Below are 17,317 nucleotides of genomic sequence, written 5' to 3' on the forward strand. Positions count from 1 at the left end.
GAACGTTAGACACTTGGTGGGGCACTATGATGAATTGTAACACCCTATGTACGGGGCTCGCTATCCAGGCGGATTCGAAATATATCTACCACCAGCACATTAAAATCGGACTTAATTATTGTTGCAATAAAGTAACACTTATTAACACCATTATCTGTCGTATTTTGAAACAGATCCATTATATTTTTATGACATTATATAACAACTACTAAAAATCTAATTATACCATAAATATGAAATATAAAATAGAAGAGATTAGCACATTCTCTATAAAGTTGGGGTAATACCGGAAAAAAAATATTACCAGCATATTTATATATAAGAATTATTTATTTATATATTCTACTTGGCTCTACACTATAAAAAAATATACAACTATTTAAATTGAATCATGAACAATTTTTAGTTTCTTCCACTAATTAGGTTACAATAATAACAGCGTTTATAAAAAAATAGTTTTGAAATCTTACATTCAATACTTCTGCTTCGAAACGAAAAATAAAACACTAAAAGGCGTTAGAAATTTAAAAATATGCGTTATTATTAAACAGTACACAACACATCGTAAATATTGTGTGATATTTCGCGACCTTTGAACGACAGGTACATAAGTTTGTGGCTCGGGTGAATCTGGAATGAAATAAAAATATTTATATCAATATCGATGAATGGTATACCTAATTCCATGTGTACTATGTAGATTGTATAGTTTGTGAAAGCAAAATATTAGTTTAAGAAAATCGAATAATCAGACTTATCAGTTTTATAAGTCTGATTATTCGATAATATGCGGCTAGGACGAATTTGTTGTTTTTGATGTATATTATGGTTGAACAACTATCGAGAACTATTTAAACGTTAAAGTTCGATATGGATACTTTACGATACTGTATAAATTTCTGCTAAAGGGTACATGACTTTCATGTGGCCAGCGCTGGGATTACTATTTCATTCCCACATCAAAAAAAAAAAAAGTTGCGTTATAAACACATTAATAAAACTTCCTTCTTAACGCAGTTGTATGATGACACGAGCATGCAACAATAGAAACACCATACAGAATTACAAAATACAGCATCGCACTCCACTGAGCTCGACAATCGACGTAAGAAGTTAAGTCGTATGATGCATACTACTACTGGCTGAATATCCCTCTTAGATATGTAACATCGATAAGTTAACAAGATATTTAGAATCTCACCTTTCCCGGTGTCAGTGATCCTTGTTCCTTTGCCCTGCCGATGTACAGTGTCTCTCCAGTAGCCGTCTTTCCTCCAGGTATAGCCTGAGCCGGCACTCTGCCGTCTCTGTCTTCAGTCCATCGAATTTTCTCGGGACGAGCGCAGCAGACCTTTGTAGTTAAGGAATCACTTTTAAATATATTTTAATAGGGCCTCTATAAACCACTTGGTAAAAACAACTTTGTAGTCGTTATAGCTTCTGATGATTCTAAATGGCTACGTCTGCGTATAAACAAAAGCAATATTTCTTTGTATTACAAAGTGATGAGTTATATGGTACTGTACTCTTCTCATGATGGCATGAGGATGAGGCGCGAGTCTCTAAAGCCTAGTTGGGACTATACTAGTATTTGGTATAGTAGAGAGTAGTTTAGTAACTAAACTTGTCTGAATCTCGAGAATATTTTCGATTGACTTAGTACAGACACACAGCTAGATCTAATGATAAGCTACACTAGCTACACACCTGTCCTTTGTGTAGCATAAATTGAAAATGCAGCGGTACCCACCCGACAAACTTTCGTAAATGAAAAACTTACTGATAATATTATTCGTAATTCTTATGCTGCCAAATATTCATTCTTGCCCGCATTCATTTGTCGTCTCATATAATTTTCCAGAATCAGCCAAAACATAAAAACCACACTTCCATTAAAACACCGGGATTACCTCGAAGTTTGAAAATATTCATTATTGTTTAAATGTACCATGTCCGCGACTGGATCCTCTACGTCGAAGTCAGATAGGCGGCCTATCATAAAAATTAAGTCATATTTTTACTGATTGCAGTATCTATCTATCCTTCAAAATCTCCATTGCACCAAAATCGGAATGAGCTAAAAGCAAATGGATAAAGGTGTTCCTAGATTAAAGCATTCATATAACCGTTTCCACCAAAGAAATACCTCAATTTGCTCCACGGCGTTCTCCTTGCCTCCCCCAAGGGACGTAAGCGGAGCGGTGTTTGATCGCCAGCTTGCCTGGTAGCAGTTCGCCCTCGAACGACGCTCTTATTACCCACAGGGGGCTTCCATCGTAACCCTCGTATCCGGCCACCACTGCGCGATTCTTCAGGTGATCCGCTTCTTTAGGCGTTGCGGGGATCCATTCGACAATTGCTGGAACTTTAGAAGTACTTATTATAGATTACCCATTGTTGATTATATTCAATTCAAAATTAATCGACCTGTCGTCGTCCACTGCTGAAAGTAGGCCTCGCAAGTGAGCGCCAACCGCCCCGGTCTCCCCCCTGAGGCACTTCTTGTGCGCTTGGTCTCCACACCAAATGCACGCCCATGCACGGGGGGGGGGGGTCATTTTTCGCGGCCCTAGGCACACAGGGAATGTGTGTATACCCCATGGTTGCAATTACACATAGGGGTCTAAGAGGGACTCGTGAACATTTCCGCTCCCATTCACGCCCATCCTATTACTTCCTCTTCCTTCCCCTTCTTTGCTCCCCCATTTCTCCTCTTTCTCTCTTCCAGGGCCCCGCAGTCGCTAAGCCGGGGGGAACCAGTATACCGTTCGCAGGTTTCCCTCCGTATTGACTGCGGGGTCCGTACTTGGAAAACTAAGCCGTCCCGGTCTTGAGCAGCACGTATCGATTCGCAACCCACCGTCGTTTTCATGTCATCGGTCTACCGTGCGACAGGGCATCTTATATTACGTCTGCCTGCTCGCGGTTTCCGTATTAATAGCAATTAATTGTTGTTACAGATTATCACAGATATATAATAATAATAATAATATCAGCCCTGTATTATATACTTGCCCACTGCTGAGCACGGGCCTCCTCTACTACTGAGAGGGATTAGGCCTTAGTCCACCACGCTGGCCTAGTGCGGATTGGTAGACTTCACACACCTTCGAAATTCCTATAGAGAACTTCTCAGATGTGCAGGTTTCCTCACGATGTTTTCCTTCACCATTAAAGCGAACGATAAATTCACAAAGAATACACACATGATTTTAGAAAAATCAGAGGTGTGTGCCCTTGGGTTTGAACCTGCGGACATTCGTCTTGGCAGTCCGTTCCACACCCAACTAGGCTATCGCCGCTTACACCAGATATACCCGACATAAAAATTCGGTGAATTATTCGCCAATAGTCTAAATGAGGCATTATCTATATTATAATAAATAATAGTTTAAAAAAACTAAAAAAACACGCTTTTATTGCTAATCGAACTAAAAAGGAGAAAATAATTTCTAAGTACAAAGAATTTATATTACAGTAGTAGAAAGTTGAAGGATCAATCATAGTTAAGTACCTCAAAATAAAATTATAATAAACTTGAAGTTATTAACAGAATAATTTAACTCAGAGTAAAAAGCGTGGGGTGCATTTTACTTCGTTTTTATAATTCTCCTCTTATAGATAGTAGCCAATAGAATGATTATAATAATTACTATATCAAGCACCCCACGCTTTTTACTCTGAGTTAAATTATTCTGTTAATAACTTCAAGTTTATTATAATTTTATTTTGAGGTACCTAACTATGATTGATCCTTCAACCTTCTACTACTGTAATATAAATTCTTTGTACTTAGAAATTATTTTCTCCTTTTTAGTTCGATTAGCAATAAAAGCGTGTTTTTTTAGTTTTTTAAACTATTCATTATTTTTCATTTTTTAGTTTGATTTTTTTAATCCATATTAGTTATTTGTATTTTTAATCAATAAGACTTTCTAATTACAATTTTTTGATCGTATTAAATTACTTCTTTACCGACGGTAATTTCAAAGCTTTACTGCTTACCAAATTTTGTTCCGTAAAATAAATAGATTAAAATTTATGTTCTGATTATTTTGTTGTGATTAAGAGCCCTTTTGTAAGTCGAGGTTATCATATTATATATTATATGAATATTAGATACAGTAATTTGCGAGTATTAGGCTCATCAGTACCTACGCATGTATAAGGTGAGAACGCAACTATACTGAAAACGTTTCGGCCTCCGTTGTGCTGTGACTAGTGCCCGAGCAAGTCCGACAGAGTAAGTCCGAAACCGCAGGTATGCGCAGATCGCGCGCTAGCTCTATCTCTTTTACTCTTTCACAGAGGATCTATAAAAGAATTTATTAATCCTGGCGGTCCTAATAAGAATAATGGGAAACTCTTATCAAATTATTGCATTATCATCGGTCCTTGATACGTGTGTAAAGTTTCAAATTAATCAGATTTCTGGAAATTGGTGAAAATTAAGCTCAAAGATTCCGTTACATACATACATACATAGATACAACCCAAGCTAATAAAAGCGTGTTAAAAAAAATGAATCCCTATTTCCTTTTGTCACGCCATCACGCGTGAACGGCTGGACCGATTTCATTATTTTTTTGTTGTTGTGTTTGTTAATGTCGGGAGACGGTTCTTATGAAAGAAAAAATTCAAAAAATTGCGCGGTAAATTAGAAAATTTAAGAAAACTTAACGAAAATATTAATTTTATACACACTTAGCGAAAAGTGGGCGCCCTGGCTGCGCCTCTACATAGCTCTTCGGGGAAATGCGTGATGTGGGTGTGTGTGATTTATATGACTTATATTGTGTGTGATTCATATATTGTTACGTTCCGCTATCCTAAACGATGACATCGGTCGTTTCCGGTAATATTCGGCTGCGCAGGCAGGATGGCAGAAGAAAAGCTATGTCACGCCGCGATTATTCTATTATTCTCTCTGGTTGCACGTAGTCAAAAATTGCCTGAAATTGTATTCTGTAATTATTCTGAATATAATGTATAATACTGTAAAAAAAAAGAGTGTTTCACAGTATATTTACTTAATTTATTGCTCATTCCTTGAGCTTGTTTTAATAAATGTTCAGTCATTATAAAATCATTATCGTGCTAGCATATAAATTGTTACCACATTTTGTTTAAAGAAAATAAATGTGTTATATTTTGATCTGAACGTCCATGCGTCGGCGGACCGAATCCGGGACCGGGTAGATGAAAATACTTCATTAGCTGTCTAAAATTTTCTCTTTTTGTTTTGGGGTTTAAAAATGGAACGGAAGACAGCAAACAATGATAGTTATATAGTTAAACCAGAATTATAATAATATCGTTACATCGATTGGCACTCGCCGACAAAAACGCCTACCCGAATGTGGAAGGTTCGGCGACAGAACGTTCTCAAAAAATCTCGACGTCTCCAGAATGTCGTGAAAACTTAATAACGGGCCTTAATTTACAAGAGTTCTTGATCATTCCGGATCTTTCGAGAATGTTCCACGCACAGCCATGGAACAGGCGGGCGGGTACAAAGGGGATGCGCGGCCGCCGCCAGTTATTTTGTTTGCGACGAACGCTAATAAAAGTATATTGGTGTGTACACACCAATATACTTTAATATCTACGTTTTAATATCTACTACGAAATAATTCCAACTCACCAAATTTAATGCTACAGCGAAAAAATGTTGTTTAATTACACACTATTCATACATGTTGTCATGCATTATTTTTATCGAAGAAATGCGAACTCTGTATGACTAACACGAGTTTGGTAAGCAATGACAAATAAAACTCAATTTCTCGGAATAATGTTTAATCCTATGTATTGGAAGGAATGAATGCAACGTTCTCTCTGAATACAGATATATATATACATATATATATATATATATATATATATATATATATATATATATATATATATGTATATATTATATAAATTACTAGCTGACCCGGCGAACTTTGTACCACGTAATAGTCGATTCTTTATTTTTTTTATTTTTTCGATACTAACGCCACTCAATAGGGTACCGGACTCATTTTTGATCTTTACTATTATCAAATATTTACATCATATAAATTATAACACAGAAGGAATCATTAAAATCCTGTAAAAAATCAACAAGTTATAAGTCTTTGAATTTCGGGAGAAGGGGTAATTGACAAGAAACAGAAAAGAAACGAAATACCCACATGTGACGTCATAGGGAGTTACGACGCGTGCGAAAGATAGAGATGAAGCGATATCCCCACATCGCACTCACTTCTGCACGTTACAATATTTTAATTATATTATTTAGCTACATTAATGACAACCTTTAATTCTGCCATCTGTCTATATTTCCGGCGCCAGACAAAGAGAAATGTTTGAACAATGACTGCCACACATTTGAACACAGTTTTTCCTGCACATGCGACACATTCTTTGCAAATACATTCGCTCAGTGTTCAAAGAGATAACGAACAAGATAGACCGGTGATTATAATGACCATGATGAATGATTTTATGGACGCGGTATACTTGTACCTACTTGTATAATATACTTATTTATTACATGATGATGTCTTATGTTTACGCGATGTTAGACATTTAAATTAAACTATTTTACGGATTTTATCGCGGTTTTAATATTTTACTTTTCTCCCGACGTTTCGAAGACTTTGCAGCATTCATGGTCACGGGGGGAGGGGGGCCGAGGTGTTATTCTATATATATTACATATGCAAAAAAATAAAAAACACATCGAGAAATATAAAATTATTAAATTCTTTTATAGAGCAATCATTTATTTGTTATTCTGATTCAGGCTTCATTTACCAAATTTCTATTTTGATGGCTGTTACTTTTAGGGTTCTATATAGGTAGGTATCCGGTTCTTTTTCAAGCAATTCAATAAATTCGAAAGACGGACTGGATTATTCCAGTAAACATAAACGTCTATTCCGCTCGGTGAAATTATTATAACATAATTTAAATTAATTAATTATAGAAATTATAAAAATAATAATAATATCAGAAATTATTATCACAAATTTTAAATTAATTAATAATTATACTTAACATATATAAAAAGTTACTGCGAATAGACGAACGCTATTAAAATGCTTTGTTTCACCTTTTAATCAATACGGCACCAATGAATAACCAAGTTTTATAAATTGGTTTGTTTTGAATCGGTATTTAGTGTCCTCCGTTGAACCGAAATGCTCAAAATGATACCGCTTTAATAATTATTTTTTTATTAACATTATGACCGATAACACAAATAAATGACAATTATTATAATACTTACATGTAGACATGGTACTTGAAGCAAACACAGATAAGATTGACAAAAACTTTTATCGAAGCGACCGCTCGGCTCTCTTTCGCTCGGTGACTGATTGGTGAATGTTTTTCAATGACGCGACTCTTGTAGATACATTGCAACTGCCAAAAAATATTTTGAGTAAAATGTGTAAATTTCTAATTATTTTTTTTTGGAAAATTAGCAAGTGGGCCTCCTAGAGATATTATTCGACCATAATACCGGAAGATAGCGATGGCATTATTGAAAGTAAATCGACGCTTAAAGGCAATCATATCTAAGCGACAAATATACCGAAAATGAATTATATAAATATTTTAATCGCCCTTTTTCCTGCGTCGTTTGATCTAGGTTTTGTGGGTCTAGGACAATTTTAATAACATTCGACTGTATTACTTATAAAATAAAAAGTTGAATTATTATGAATTTTCTTATTAAAATCGAAACTTTAAAGTGCTCTACTCAGAAATTTACTGATCGTCGCTTAGATATGATTAAGGCGTCGAAATGTATTTGTGGCCTCTAGATATTTCACTTGGCCGAAAAGCTAGCTGGCGTTTCGTGTAAGTTTATCAGTGGTACTATCAAGGTAATCCCGGTACATTCATGTTATAATAAATATATCTACTGCGTACCCATTTACATTTTGTTATAAATTAAATAAATGGAGTTGATACCACATGAAAGGTCGATGCATCACAAAATGAACCACTTTGTAAGAATAAATTAAGAAACTGTGCGGCTCACAGCTTTTTTTTGTAAGATTGTGAGAACAAAAATTGTCACTAATTGAAATCTACGCGGACAAATGAAAGCAAAAAATAGTTCAAATATACAGTACCGCCATAAGGAATTATGAATAAAAAATAAACAAGGAATTATACAAAAAAAATATAAAGTGTATAATGCCCGTTACATTTGTGGACCACGTCACTGGAAGCAAATAGACCATGACTCACTTCGACGGTCCTCAAAAACAAAATCTCATTTGAAAAATGCTCTAGTTTCAGCATGAACTTTTCAAGTTAATTGAATGTATAATTATCAATTACCCACCGCAAAAATGTTTTTTTTTTTTTATAAAAATATAGTAAAAGCTATTTCTTAGATAAATTTACTTATTTCTCCGTATTAAAACTAGTTTTTTGTATCTATTTTCGATGAAATTGATTATGATATATTGTTTGTTTTTTGCAATAGCGAAACACTTATCTATATACAGCGTGTAAAAAACAGCCTACGATTTTTTTTAAAATCAAGTAATATTTTATGCCTATATTAAAAAGAAGATGTCCGTGTGTACCGGATAGGTGTGCATAACAATTTCATATTTCTAGAGACAATGTATGCGATCCATTGCGTAGTCATCGAAATCTACCTGTAGAGAAAGTAGGTATTGGTAAGTCGCAGGCGTCGCTCAATGAGCGGTCATTTTCAATGAAGGATCGGTCATTTTAATTAAATTTATTTGACTCGTGTAGGTGCCCGATAACTTATGCGTACAATAGCTTTACATGTTATAAAAACAAAGCTGGAGACGCCTCTGATACGTCTAATTATAGACCGATTTTCCTTGCCACAGTTATTGCGAAAGTGCTTGACAGTGTTGCGCAGTCACCTGGATGGACACGTCTCGCTCAACGATGCACAATTTGGATTTGGATCTAGTCTCTCTACCGAGAGTGCCATCGTGTGCCTCAAGCAGACTGTCCAGTACTACACTGCGAGAAAAACACCTGGGTATGCCTGTTTTTTGGATTTGTCAAAGGCATTTGATCTTGTATTACGGTATTCTTTGGAATAAAATGAAATCTGAAACGAACTTGCTTGACGAAATTATATTACTCTTTAAGTACTGGTGTAATAACCAAAGTAATAATATGAGATGGGTAGGTGCGATGTGAGATGGTTTGAGCTATCCTACGATCTTTAATCTGTATATAATAATATCAGCCCTGTATTATATACTTGCCCACTGCTGAGCGCGGGCCTCCTCTACTACAGAGAGGGATTAGGCCTTAGTCCACCACGCTGGCCTAGTGCGGATTGGTAGACTTCACACACCCTCGAAATTCCTATAGAGAACTTCTCAGGTATGTAGGTTTCCTCACGATGTTTTCCTTCACTGTTAAAGCAAGCGATAATTCACAAAGAATACACACATATTTTTTTTAGGAAAATCAGAGGTGTGTACCCTTCGGATTTGAACCTGCGGACATTCGTCTCAGCAGACCGTTCCACAACCAACTAGGCTATTGCCGCTTTTAATATGTATATGAACAGTTTGAATAATGAACTCAGCCGGACGGGCATCGGTTGGCATATGGACGGAGTTTATATTAATAATATTAGTTACGCAGATGATATGGTACTACTGAGTCCATCAAGCGGTGCTTAGAAAATTGTTATCAGTATCTGTGAAACCTTTGCTGTGTTTCAAGGGCTTAAATACAATGCGGTAAAAAGCGAATTTATGTTATTACGGCCGGAGTGCAAGCTTTACACCAACGTTACATCTTTTGCTCTGTGGTACAACCTTAAAAAAGGTCAAACGATTTAAGTACTCGGGTCACTGGGGATATGAATGACAACCAGGATATTGAAAAAGAACGTAGGTCGCTTTCTGTACGTAGCCTGTAGATTCGCAAAGTTTACGAGACAAGTTAAGCTGACTTTTTTTAAACCATATTGGCAATCTTTTTATGCGTGCGGTCTGTGGGTTAACTATACGCAGAGGGCTTACGGCGACCTACGTGTTCAATATAATAATGCATTCAGGATGTTGATGGGGTTGCCACGTCACTGCAGCGCTTCCGCCATGTTCGCGGACGCTTGGATTCGCCGCCATCATGCGCAAGCGCTGCTCCTCTTTACTCCTGCGTGTGCGTGACCGCACTAACACCATCCTGCATGCTAAAGCAAATAGGTGGGACTCAGCGACGATAGCTCGCAGGATAAAACTGCATGCAGTCAAGCAGATTAATGTATTTGCTGGCATCGTTGTCTCCTCAATAAGGGGGCGTTCAAGTATTACGTAACACAATTGGGGGGGTGTTCTTGTAAAACGTTATGATGCGTTACAGGGACGGGAGGGGAGTCTCGTATAAAGCGTTATGTAACATTGTTTTTTTATTTTAAAACAATAATGTAGGTATTTTGCGTAAAATAATTGAGAAAATTACAAATTATTTCGACAGTGTGAACAAAGTCCGTGTTAAACATCGATCTTAATGTTTGTATGAATAGTAAGTAATGAATCTTTTTATTTGTGTGAAATAAAATAAAACCCGTTTTGTGATGCAAAAGTTATATTTTTATTCAATTAAAGCGCACCTCAAATGGTACAAGCAAATATAAATCACACTCTTATAACTATGACAATGTGTGTATTTGCTTTAGGAACTGAGATGGACAAGTCATAAACAACGTTTTATGAAACAGATGGTCCGGAACGTTGCCCACATACATACACTAACTTTATTTTAACTGAATATAATATCTTAGAAACGTTGTGAAAGCTTTTGTGAAATTTAAGAACATTTATCTTATTTACGCTAGCGCTCCGCTGTATTTCCGTTGACTTTAGTAATATATCTATGTGTCAACAAGACAATGATTTTGTAATCTGGTACTAAACAATACAGCAAGTGCTTTCATAATCAAAAATAATAATTTCAAACTCGTTATAAAATTATATTATTTAACGGTGGTGGTGGCAAATTAATTAACGGTGCACAGTACTTCGTAGTATTTCTTTGCAATTTCTTTACCTTTAAACGGCAGGTACAAGTGTCCAAGGCTCGGCTGAATCTTGAATAAAAATAAAATACAATGATACTTTTGTAAAAATTACAAAAATAAGTGATTATTGATGGGTGTATTAAATTTACTGAATGATAAAATTTCATTTAAAAAAAAATAAAAAAAAACGCAATAAAATCCGTAAAATAGTTTAACTTAAACTTGATAAAATTTACAAAAAGACTTGGCAATCGATATTAATTAAGTCGTCATTGGTATCATAGTCCAAGGCTACACCCTCTCAGTGAAGAGCAGGCTTGTGCAACGTACAAGGAGTGGGCATTATACAATATAGAGCTGGTATTATTATTAATTTAAATTGTTACCTTTCCAGGTATCAGAAAGTTTTGTTCCCTTGCTCTGCCGATGTATAGCGTCTCCCCTGATGCCGTCTTCCCACCAGGTACAGCCAGGGGGGGTACTTCACCGTTTCCCGCTGTGATCCATTGAATCTTATCGCGAGGAGCGCAGCAGACCTGTGTAAGGTATGTCGAATGCTATAACTTCAGGTGTATTTTTGAAATAGGTGTATCTAAACATGCGTTAGCGTTTCAAGCCAAGTTCAAGCTAACAGCATGGCGAGCAGTACCGTGTGTAATATTACCCGAATCATTTGAAGCAACTTTAGACTCCTTCTTGACTCAAAACCTATTTCACATAAACGTGTCAAATTTGGCTCATATATTGAAATTTGCGAGATAAATATGTGCTCAAATAGTTATTTAGACATTAACGTCAAAAAAATTGTCATTTTTATCATTGACTGACCTATAGACCAAAACTCTAACACAGTTTCAGATGACGCAGAAGTTCAAATTTGGCATCTAGATAGGTAGTTGGGTGAATACAAAGGAATAAATCAGAAACTAGTAAATTATTATCTTTTTATTTTTTTTTAAATTAATAGAGTCACTATTAGAAACACTTATTTATATGAAATGAAATGAAATGATTTATTTGAATCTGTAAAATATTATACATTATTTAGATTCCGTCAATATTAACTCTACCACCGGTTCGGAAAGCTGTTCTTACCAGAGCTTGCTCTTTTCAAAATCAGTTTAAGGTAAAGGCTACAGTAAATCATAAAGTGAGGAGAGAAAAAAAATACAATTGGTTTTTTTATTGTTTAGAGCAGTTCATTTATATGCTCATAAAATAAGGAATAAATTAATTTAAATTTTCATATGTCTGCACAATCCTATCAGGAAACATGAGTGCCTGTTATATAACAATTAACAATCAAAATTGATAACAGCCGATCTTTGTGTGGACTTTTAAGTCTTCACGTGAATATATAACGAGCGGAATACCGTTAATTTTTTACACGTTTCATATATTTAAAGTCCGCACGGGCGGCTTCGTGACGAGCCGACGGTGATGCGCGACACCGCGTTCCCTGATTTCGTGAGGGCTAAATGAGACCCCCTGACCCTTGGTTAGCCTCAATTGGCCGGTAACGGGTGAAAGTCGCAAGAGATAAGAACCTCAGCTCCAGGGTGGAAGTGCTTAATCTGCGTAATAGCGAGGAAACCCGCTACGGGACGCGACAGCGACCCGTGATGGTGAAATCGGTGTACACTTCTCGACACCCTTAAGCCACCTAGGCCGATGTTGCGTCCTTGGCTTACGCCACTTATGGGATGCCCATCTAGTGGGGGGCAAGTCACCGTCTGGATTGAATACAAAAGAATTCGCCATATTATTTGGCAGGCGTTCTGTTGTTTCAGTCGATAGCCCAGCAACTAGTCCAGCTAGATCCCATCCATAGAGCAAGTATAATTTCCATCTTTTCTGCAATAGTCCCTGCACCTTGTCAGCGCTGTCTGTGGCTGTATTTCCTCCATAAGTTCAGACAAAGAGAGTTCTTGCAAGGTGTATAAATCCCAACTAGAGTCATGTATCTTAAAGGTGCCTCTACGTATTAGATCTATTTCCCCACGTAAGCCTTCCAAAGGGACCGGCTTTCATGCCGTGATTTCCCGTAGGAGGGATACAACTTAATTATAATAATGCTAATAGGACAATAATAGATCTCACTTCCTTAGTCGTTGATAAACTATGTATTAAAGATAATGGATGCCAATATGGCAATGGTTCCAGCCACTAATAAGTAAACAATAACAATATTAAACTAGAGTCTTGTTTTCTAAAGCTCCGTGGGACACTGTACTATCATAATTTGCATTTAATTTCATATCATCGAGTCGCGCTAGTAGCCCACTCCTGTTTGGTGATAAAAATAGACTATATGTATAGTTATATGACAGAATCTCTAAAAATATGGCGAGTCTGGAGAAAAAAAATATTTATTACCAGGGTAAAAATTAACCTAAATTGTTTTTAGCAACATACTAGAAATAGTGTCTTGCGCCAACTTCACATTCGATAAGGGCAAGTAAAAGAAAGGATTATTTTTAATAGCATTTGTATGGGCGTTTATCAAAAAGAAATACCTCAATGTCTTTCACTGCATGCGCGACGCCATCCGAAGGGACGTAAGCGGTATGGCGTTGGCTATTCAGCTCGCCTGGGATTAGATCGCATTCGTACTTCGCCCTTATCACCCACAGGACCTGTTTGTCGTTGCAGTAGATCTCTTCCCCACCCACCACTGCGATAGGAGTCAGGTATGATTGCTGCGATCCAGTGGATTGCTGTAACATTATTAACACTCTTTGATAATATACATTGTTATGTGGCAGTTTGCAATGAATTAATCTATTGGCACGGTAATCTGAATGTTAAAAGGTTAACACTTCATGATTTACATACAATAATTTTTACAGGTCGTAAAGGTATCCCGTCCTGTGGATTGGGAGCGTTTCGAGAAACAAATATTTGTCACAGAATACCTATTGCTACCTAAGAGGATTCGCGAGGCTATTAAAATTAAAAAAACGCATATTTCATTAAGGAAGATGGATGGAAGCTAGTACAAGTTTAGGATCCTGATCTATATTTAATTAAATTGGAACCCAAAAGACGGACTGCCAGATTTAAAGACTTTGGGCTCATTTTGCGTAGATTAGACCGTTGCATCACCAGCTTAATTTTTTTAAATTGAAAAATAAATAATTTATAAAATTATTGAAAACCTAGGTACGAGGTAGATATTGTAACGTTGAATTTTCCCAAATCCTACACATCAGTTCGCCCAGTGATCATGAAGACTGCAAAGTCGTCGAATCGTTAAGAAAAATATATAATATAAAAACCGCGATTAAATCCTGAATTAGTTTTATTTCGAAGTTCAAATATTTTTCGAACTGCAGTGTTTTTTTTCTGTTATATAAATAAATAAATAAATGCATTTATACTTACGTGATGCCATTGTATTCGAAGGAAACGTGGATAAAAACGACACGCGAACGTCTAGCGAAGCGACCGCTCTGCAATTGAGTGCGAAAGCTCGGAGAAGGCTATTTAACGCCGCGGCTCGTGGCTCAGAATCATACGTGTGCTGTTAGTCTTCGAGGAAAAAATAGGTATTCGGATTTTTAGAAACCTCACTTACCATAGGAAACGCATTTGAGATTTTCTTTTCTATAGGTCCAGGATAAAGTAAAGTAAAATAAGAAAATCGATTAATAGATGAGAGCAACGTATTAAATTGCTTTTTGTGCGTATACATATGTATAGGCGAATTACCGATGTTCCATACTCGTATGTGGCTTATTTCGTTCCAATAGTTATTAATGCTTAGTTTAAAAAAAAGTGTAGGAGCATTGTCCCGGTGAATGGACAATTATTATGTGAGGTGTTAACTTTAAACTAGTAAAAAAATATGTATATTTTACATTTAAAATAGATGGCGACTATATAAGTTGGATCTAACTATTATAGTCTAGTTCTAAACAAAATATAAAACATTCCACTTCCGCTTATATACTTTATATATTCATAGTTCTTGTTCACAGTTTCGCCCGCATGAAGGAGATTTCAGGGTAATTTTTTATTCCGACTTATTTAATATTTATAGGATTATGAGAAATAAGGTGAAACGTGCAAAAACCGCTCAAGTGATAGATAACGACCACTTATGTCAGTTGACAATCACTAGTGTGTTAGATTGTGATCATCACCTTAAAACAATTAAAGTAATGTAACGAAACAACTTTCATGCAAGCAGAATTGTTCTCTTTAAGAAAACATAATTAAATGTCATATTATAATCAATAGTATCTTATTCATCAACTACCTAGTTAGTATAAATATCGAAAAGAAGTAAGTTTCCTCACGACGACTCCAACTCCAAACACCTTATTGCAGTTAATACATTTACGGTGCAGCTGCAATTCTTCGCGGACTGCGTGACGTACATATAAAAGCAGTCGTTTGTTTCGAGGAACGACACCATTTATGAAATACATTGTAATCCAGAGAAACTGGATCGAATCTCTGGCATTATTGCAATGTTATGTAGAGATTGTTAAGGTTGCATTTTATAAGTAAATAAAAATATTTCTTGAAACGCAAATGATGCGCTACGATATCGATATGTTCATATAACCCGATTCCTACCGGTTTCCCTTTCGTTAAATTTATATAAAATCTAATTACTATTGCAACGATTTGCAGACCGCATTTATGCAAATTAATACTAATATATGGGTTTCAGAAAAATTTACCCTTCGCCGCTGATATGTTTCTGAGTATGTTGTTTACTTATTAACTGACTGACATCTGAAACACACGTCAAACACGAAACAGCTGACCGATATCGGCCATTTTGGTTACTGAACGCTTAAGATAGGTTTATAGAAGGGTGATAGCACCGATAAATCAAAGCCTCTTTATCGGAAACTTACAGAGCGTTTTAGCGCTATTGAACGATTATGAATTTTTATCAACCCTTTACCGCAATGTATATTTTTGCCGCAATGTATATTTCCACCACCAAGCAGCAGTGCGCATGCACATTAGTGTTCCGGTTTAAAGGACATTGTAGCTAGAGTAGTTACTGGACATTAAGAGACTTAAATGGTTATGTCTCAGGTTTATGTCGCAATTGAATCACAGGTTTGTCTTACTATTTCTTCGTGAAATTGATTTGATTATAATTTTATAATAAGTTGAGTGGGGCCCTCAATGGCTCCGTTAGCTTACATTATGTAATAAAACAGCAGAACCTGGTCTGTACGGACACATAACATTGAAAGAAAAGTAATAAAAAAGTAAAGGCGTATCTAAAGAAGAGTAACAGAACATAAATCACTAATTTTGTTGTTGTATCTATCTGACTGTTCTTCTGTTTGTTTGTTAGTGTATATGTAGATCTCCGAAACTACTGAACGGATTTTTATATACTTAGTTCTTACAGGTGGACAGATTATAATTGAAAGTAGAAAATAGTTTGTTATTGTTTCATTCAAATCGGATATTGAAAAAAAAAATTATTCACGCGTACGAAGTCACAGGAATAGCTACTATTTAATATCATTGGTGAATTACGTAATAATTATAACTGGTAAGGATAAAAATAACAAGTAAAACCATTGTTATAACGTATAAATAGTTATCATGTAAGTTAATTGAAAATAACAGGTAATTTTTATCAACAAGGGTAGATATTCAAGCGAAGCACTACTTTGTATCCAAAATAACCTCACTAATTGAATAGTCACTGCAACATATTATGTATACCTAGTAATTTGATAAAATTTTAATAAGTAGAGGAAAATAATTATTAGTTTAGTTTTTGAGTAATCAATTTAGGAACCACTGCTCTATACTATTATATAAAGCTGAACAGTTTGTTTGTTTGAACGCGCTAATCTGAAGACCTTCTAATAATTCTTTCAAGGTTGGATAGCCCATTTATGATGATGACGTCCTCAATGCTGAGGGTCGTGACCTCCTACACGGATCATTTTATTCCGGACTATACTGCGCCAATGGTGCCGGTTCTCTGCAACGTGGATTGCTTCATACATGTTGCCGTCAAGAGCGGAGCGGATTTGGTCCGACCAGCTCATCGTATTTCGCCCTCGAGATCTTTTACCCTGGACTTTGCCGGTAATAACGATCTTCTCAAGATTGTCATCATTCTTCCGGGCAATATGGCCGAAATACTCAAGGACTCGTTTCAGGTAGATGGTCGAAAGCCTAGTTGAGATCTTTAGCTCCTTAAGCATTGACACGTTAGTACGTTTGGCTGTCCAGGGGATGCGCAACATTCTTCTCCAGCACCACATCTCAAAGGCGTCAAAGCGTTTCCGG

The 17,317-nt window shown here is 36.1% G+C and overlaps 1 protein-coding gene and 1 non-coding gene across 2 annotated transcripts; both read right to left on the reverse strand.

The window, feature by feature from the left end:
* Window positions 1-309: 309 nt before the first annotated feature.
* LOC115453319 lies at window positions 310-8,983 on the reverse strand. The gene is made up of 4 exons (XR_005112763.1): window positions 8,913-8,983; window positions 2,147-2,376; window positions 1,202-1,351; window positions 310-630 (listed from the first exon to the last, which is right to left on the reverse strand). It is a non-coding gene; the product is annotated as an uncharacterized LOC115453319 (transcript).
* A 1,613-nt stretch (window positions 8,984-10,596) lies between these two features.
* Window positions 10,597-13,761, reverse strand: LOC115453320. The gene is made up of 3 exons (XM_037441141.1): window positions 13,552-13,761; window positions 11,422-11,571; window positions 10,597-11,104 (listed from the first exon to the last, which is right to left on the reverse strand). Exons 1-3 carry the CDS (start codon window positions 13,759-13,761, stop codon window positions 11,015-11,017), a joined length of 450 nt encoding a protein of 149 aa, XP_037297038.1. The 3' UTR covers window positions 10,597-11,014.
* Between the last annotated feature and the right edge of the window lie 3,556 nt (window positions 13,762-17,317).

Source organism: Manduca sexta, chromosome 21 (assembly GCF_014839805.1).
Source record: "Manduca sexta isolate Smith_Timp_Sample1 chromosome 21, JHU_Msex_v1.0, whole genome shotgun sequence".
Classification (NCBI taxonomy): Eukaryota; Metazoa; Arthropoda; class Insecta; order Lepidoptera; family Sphingidae; genus Manduca; species Manduca sexta.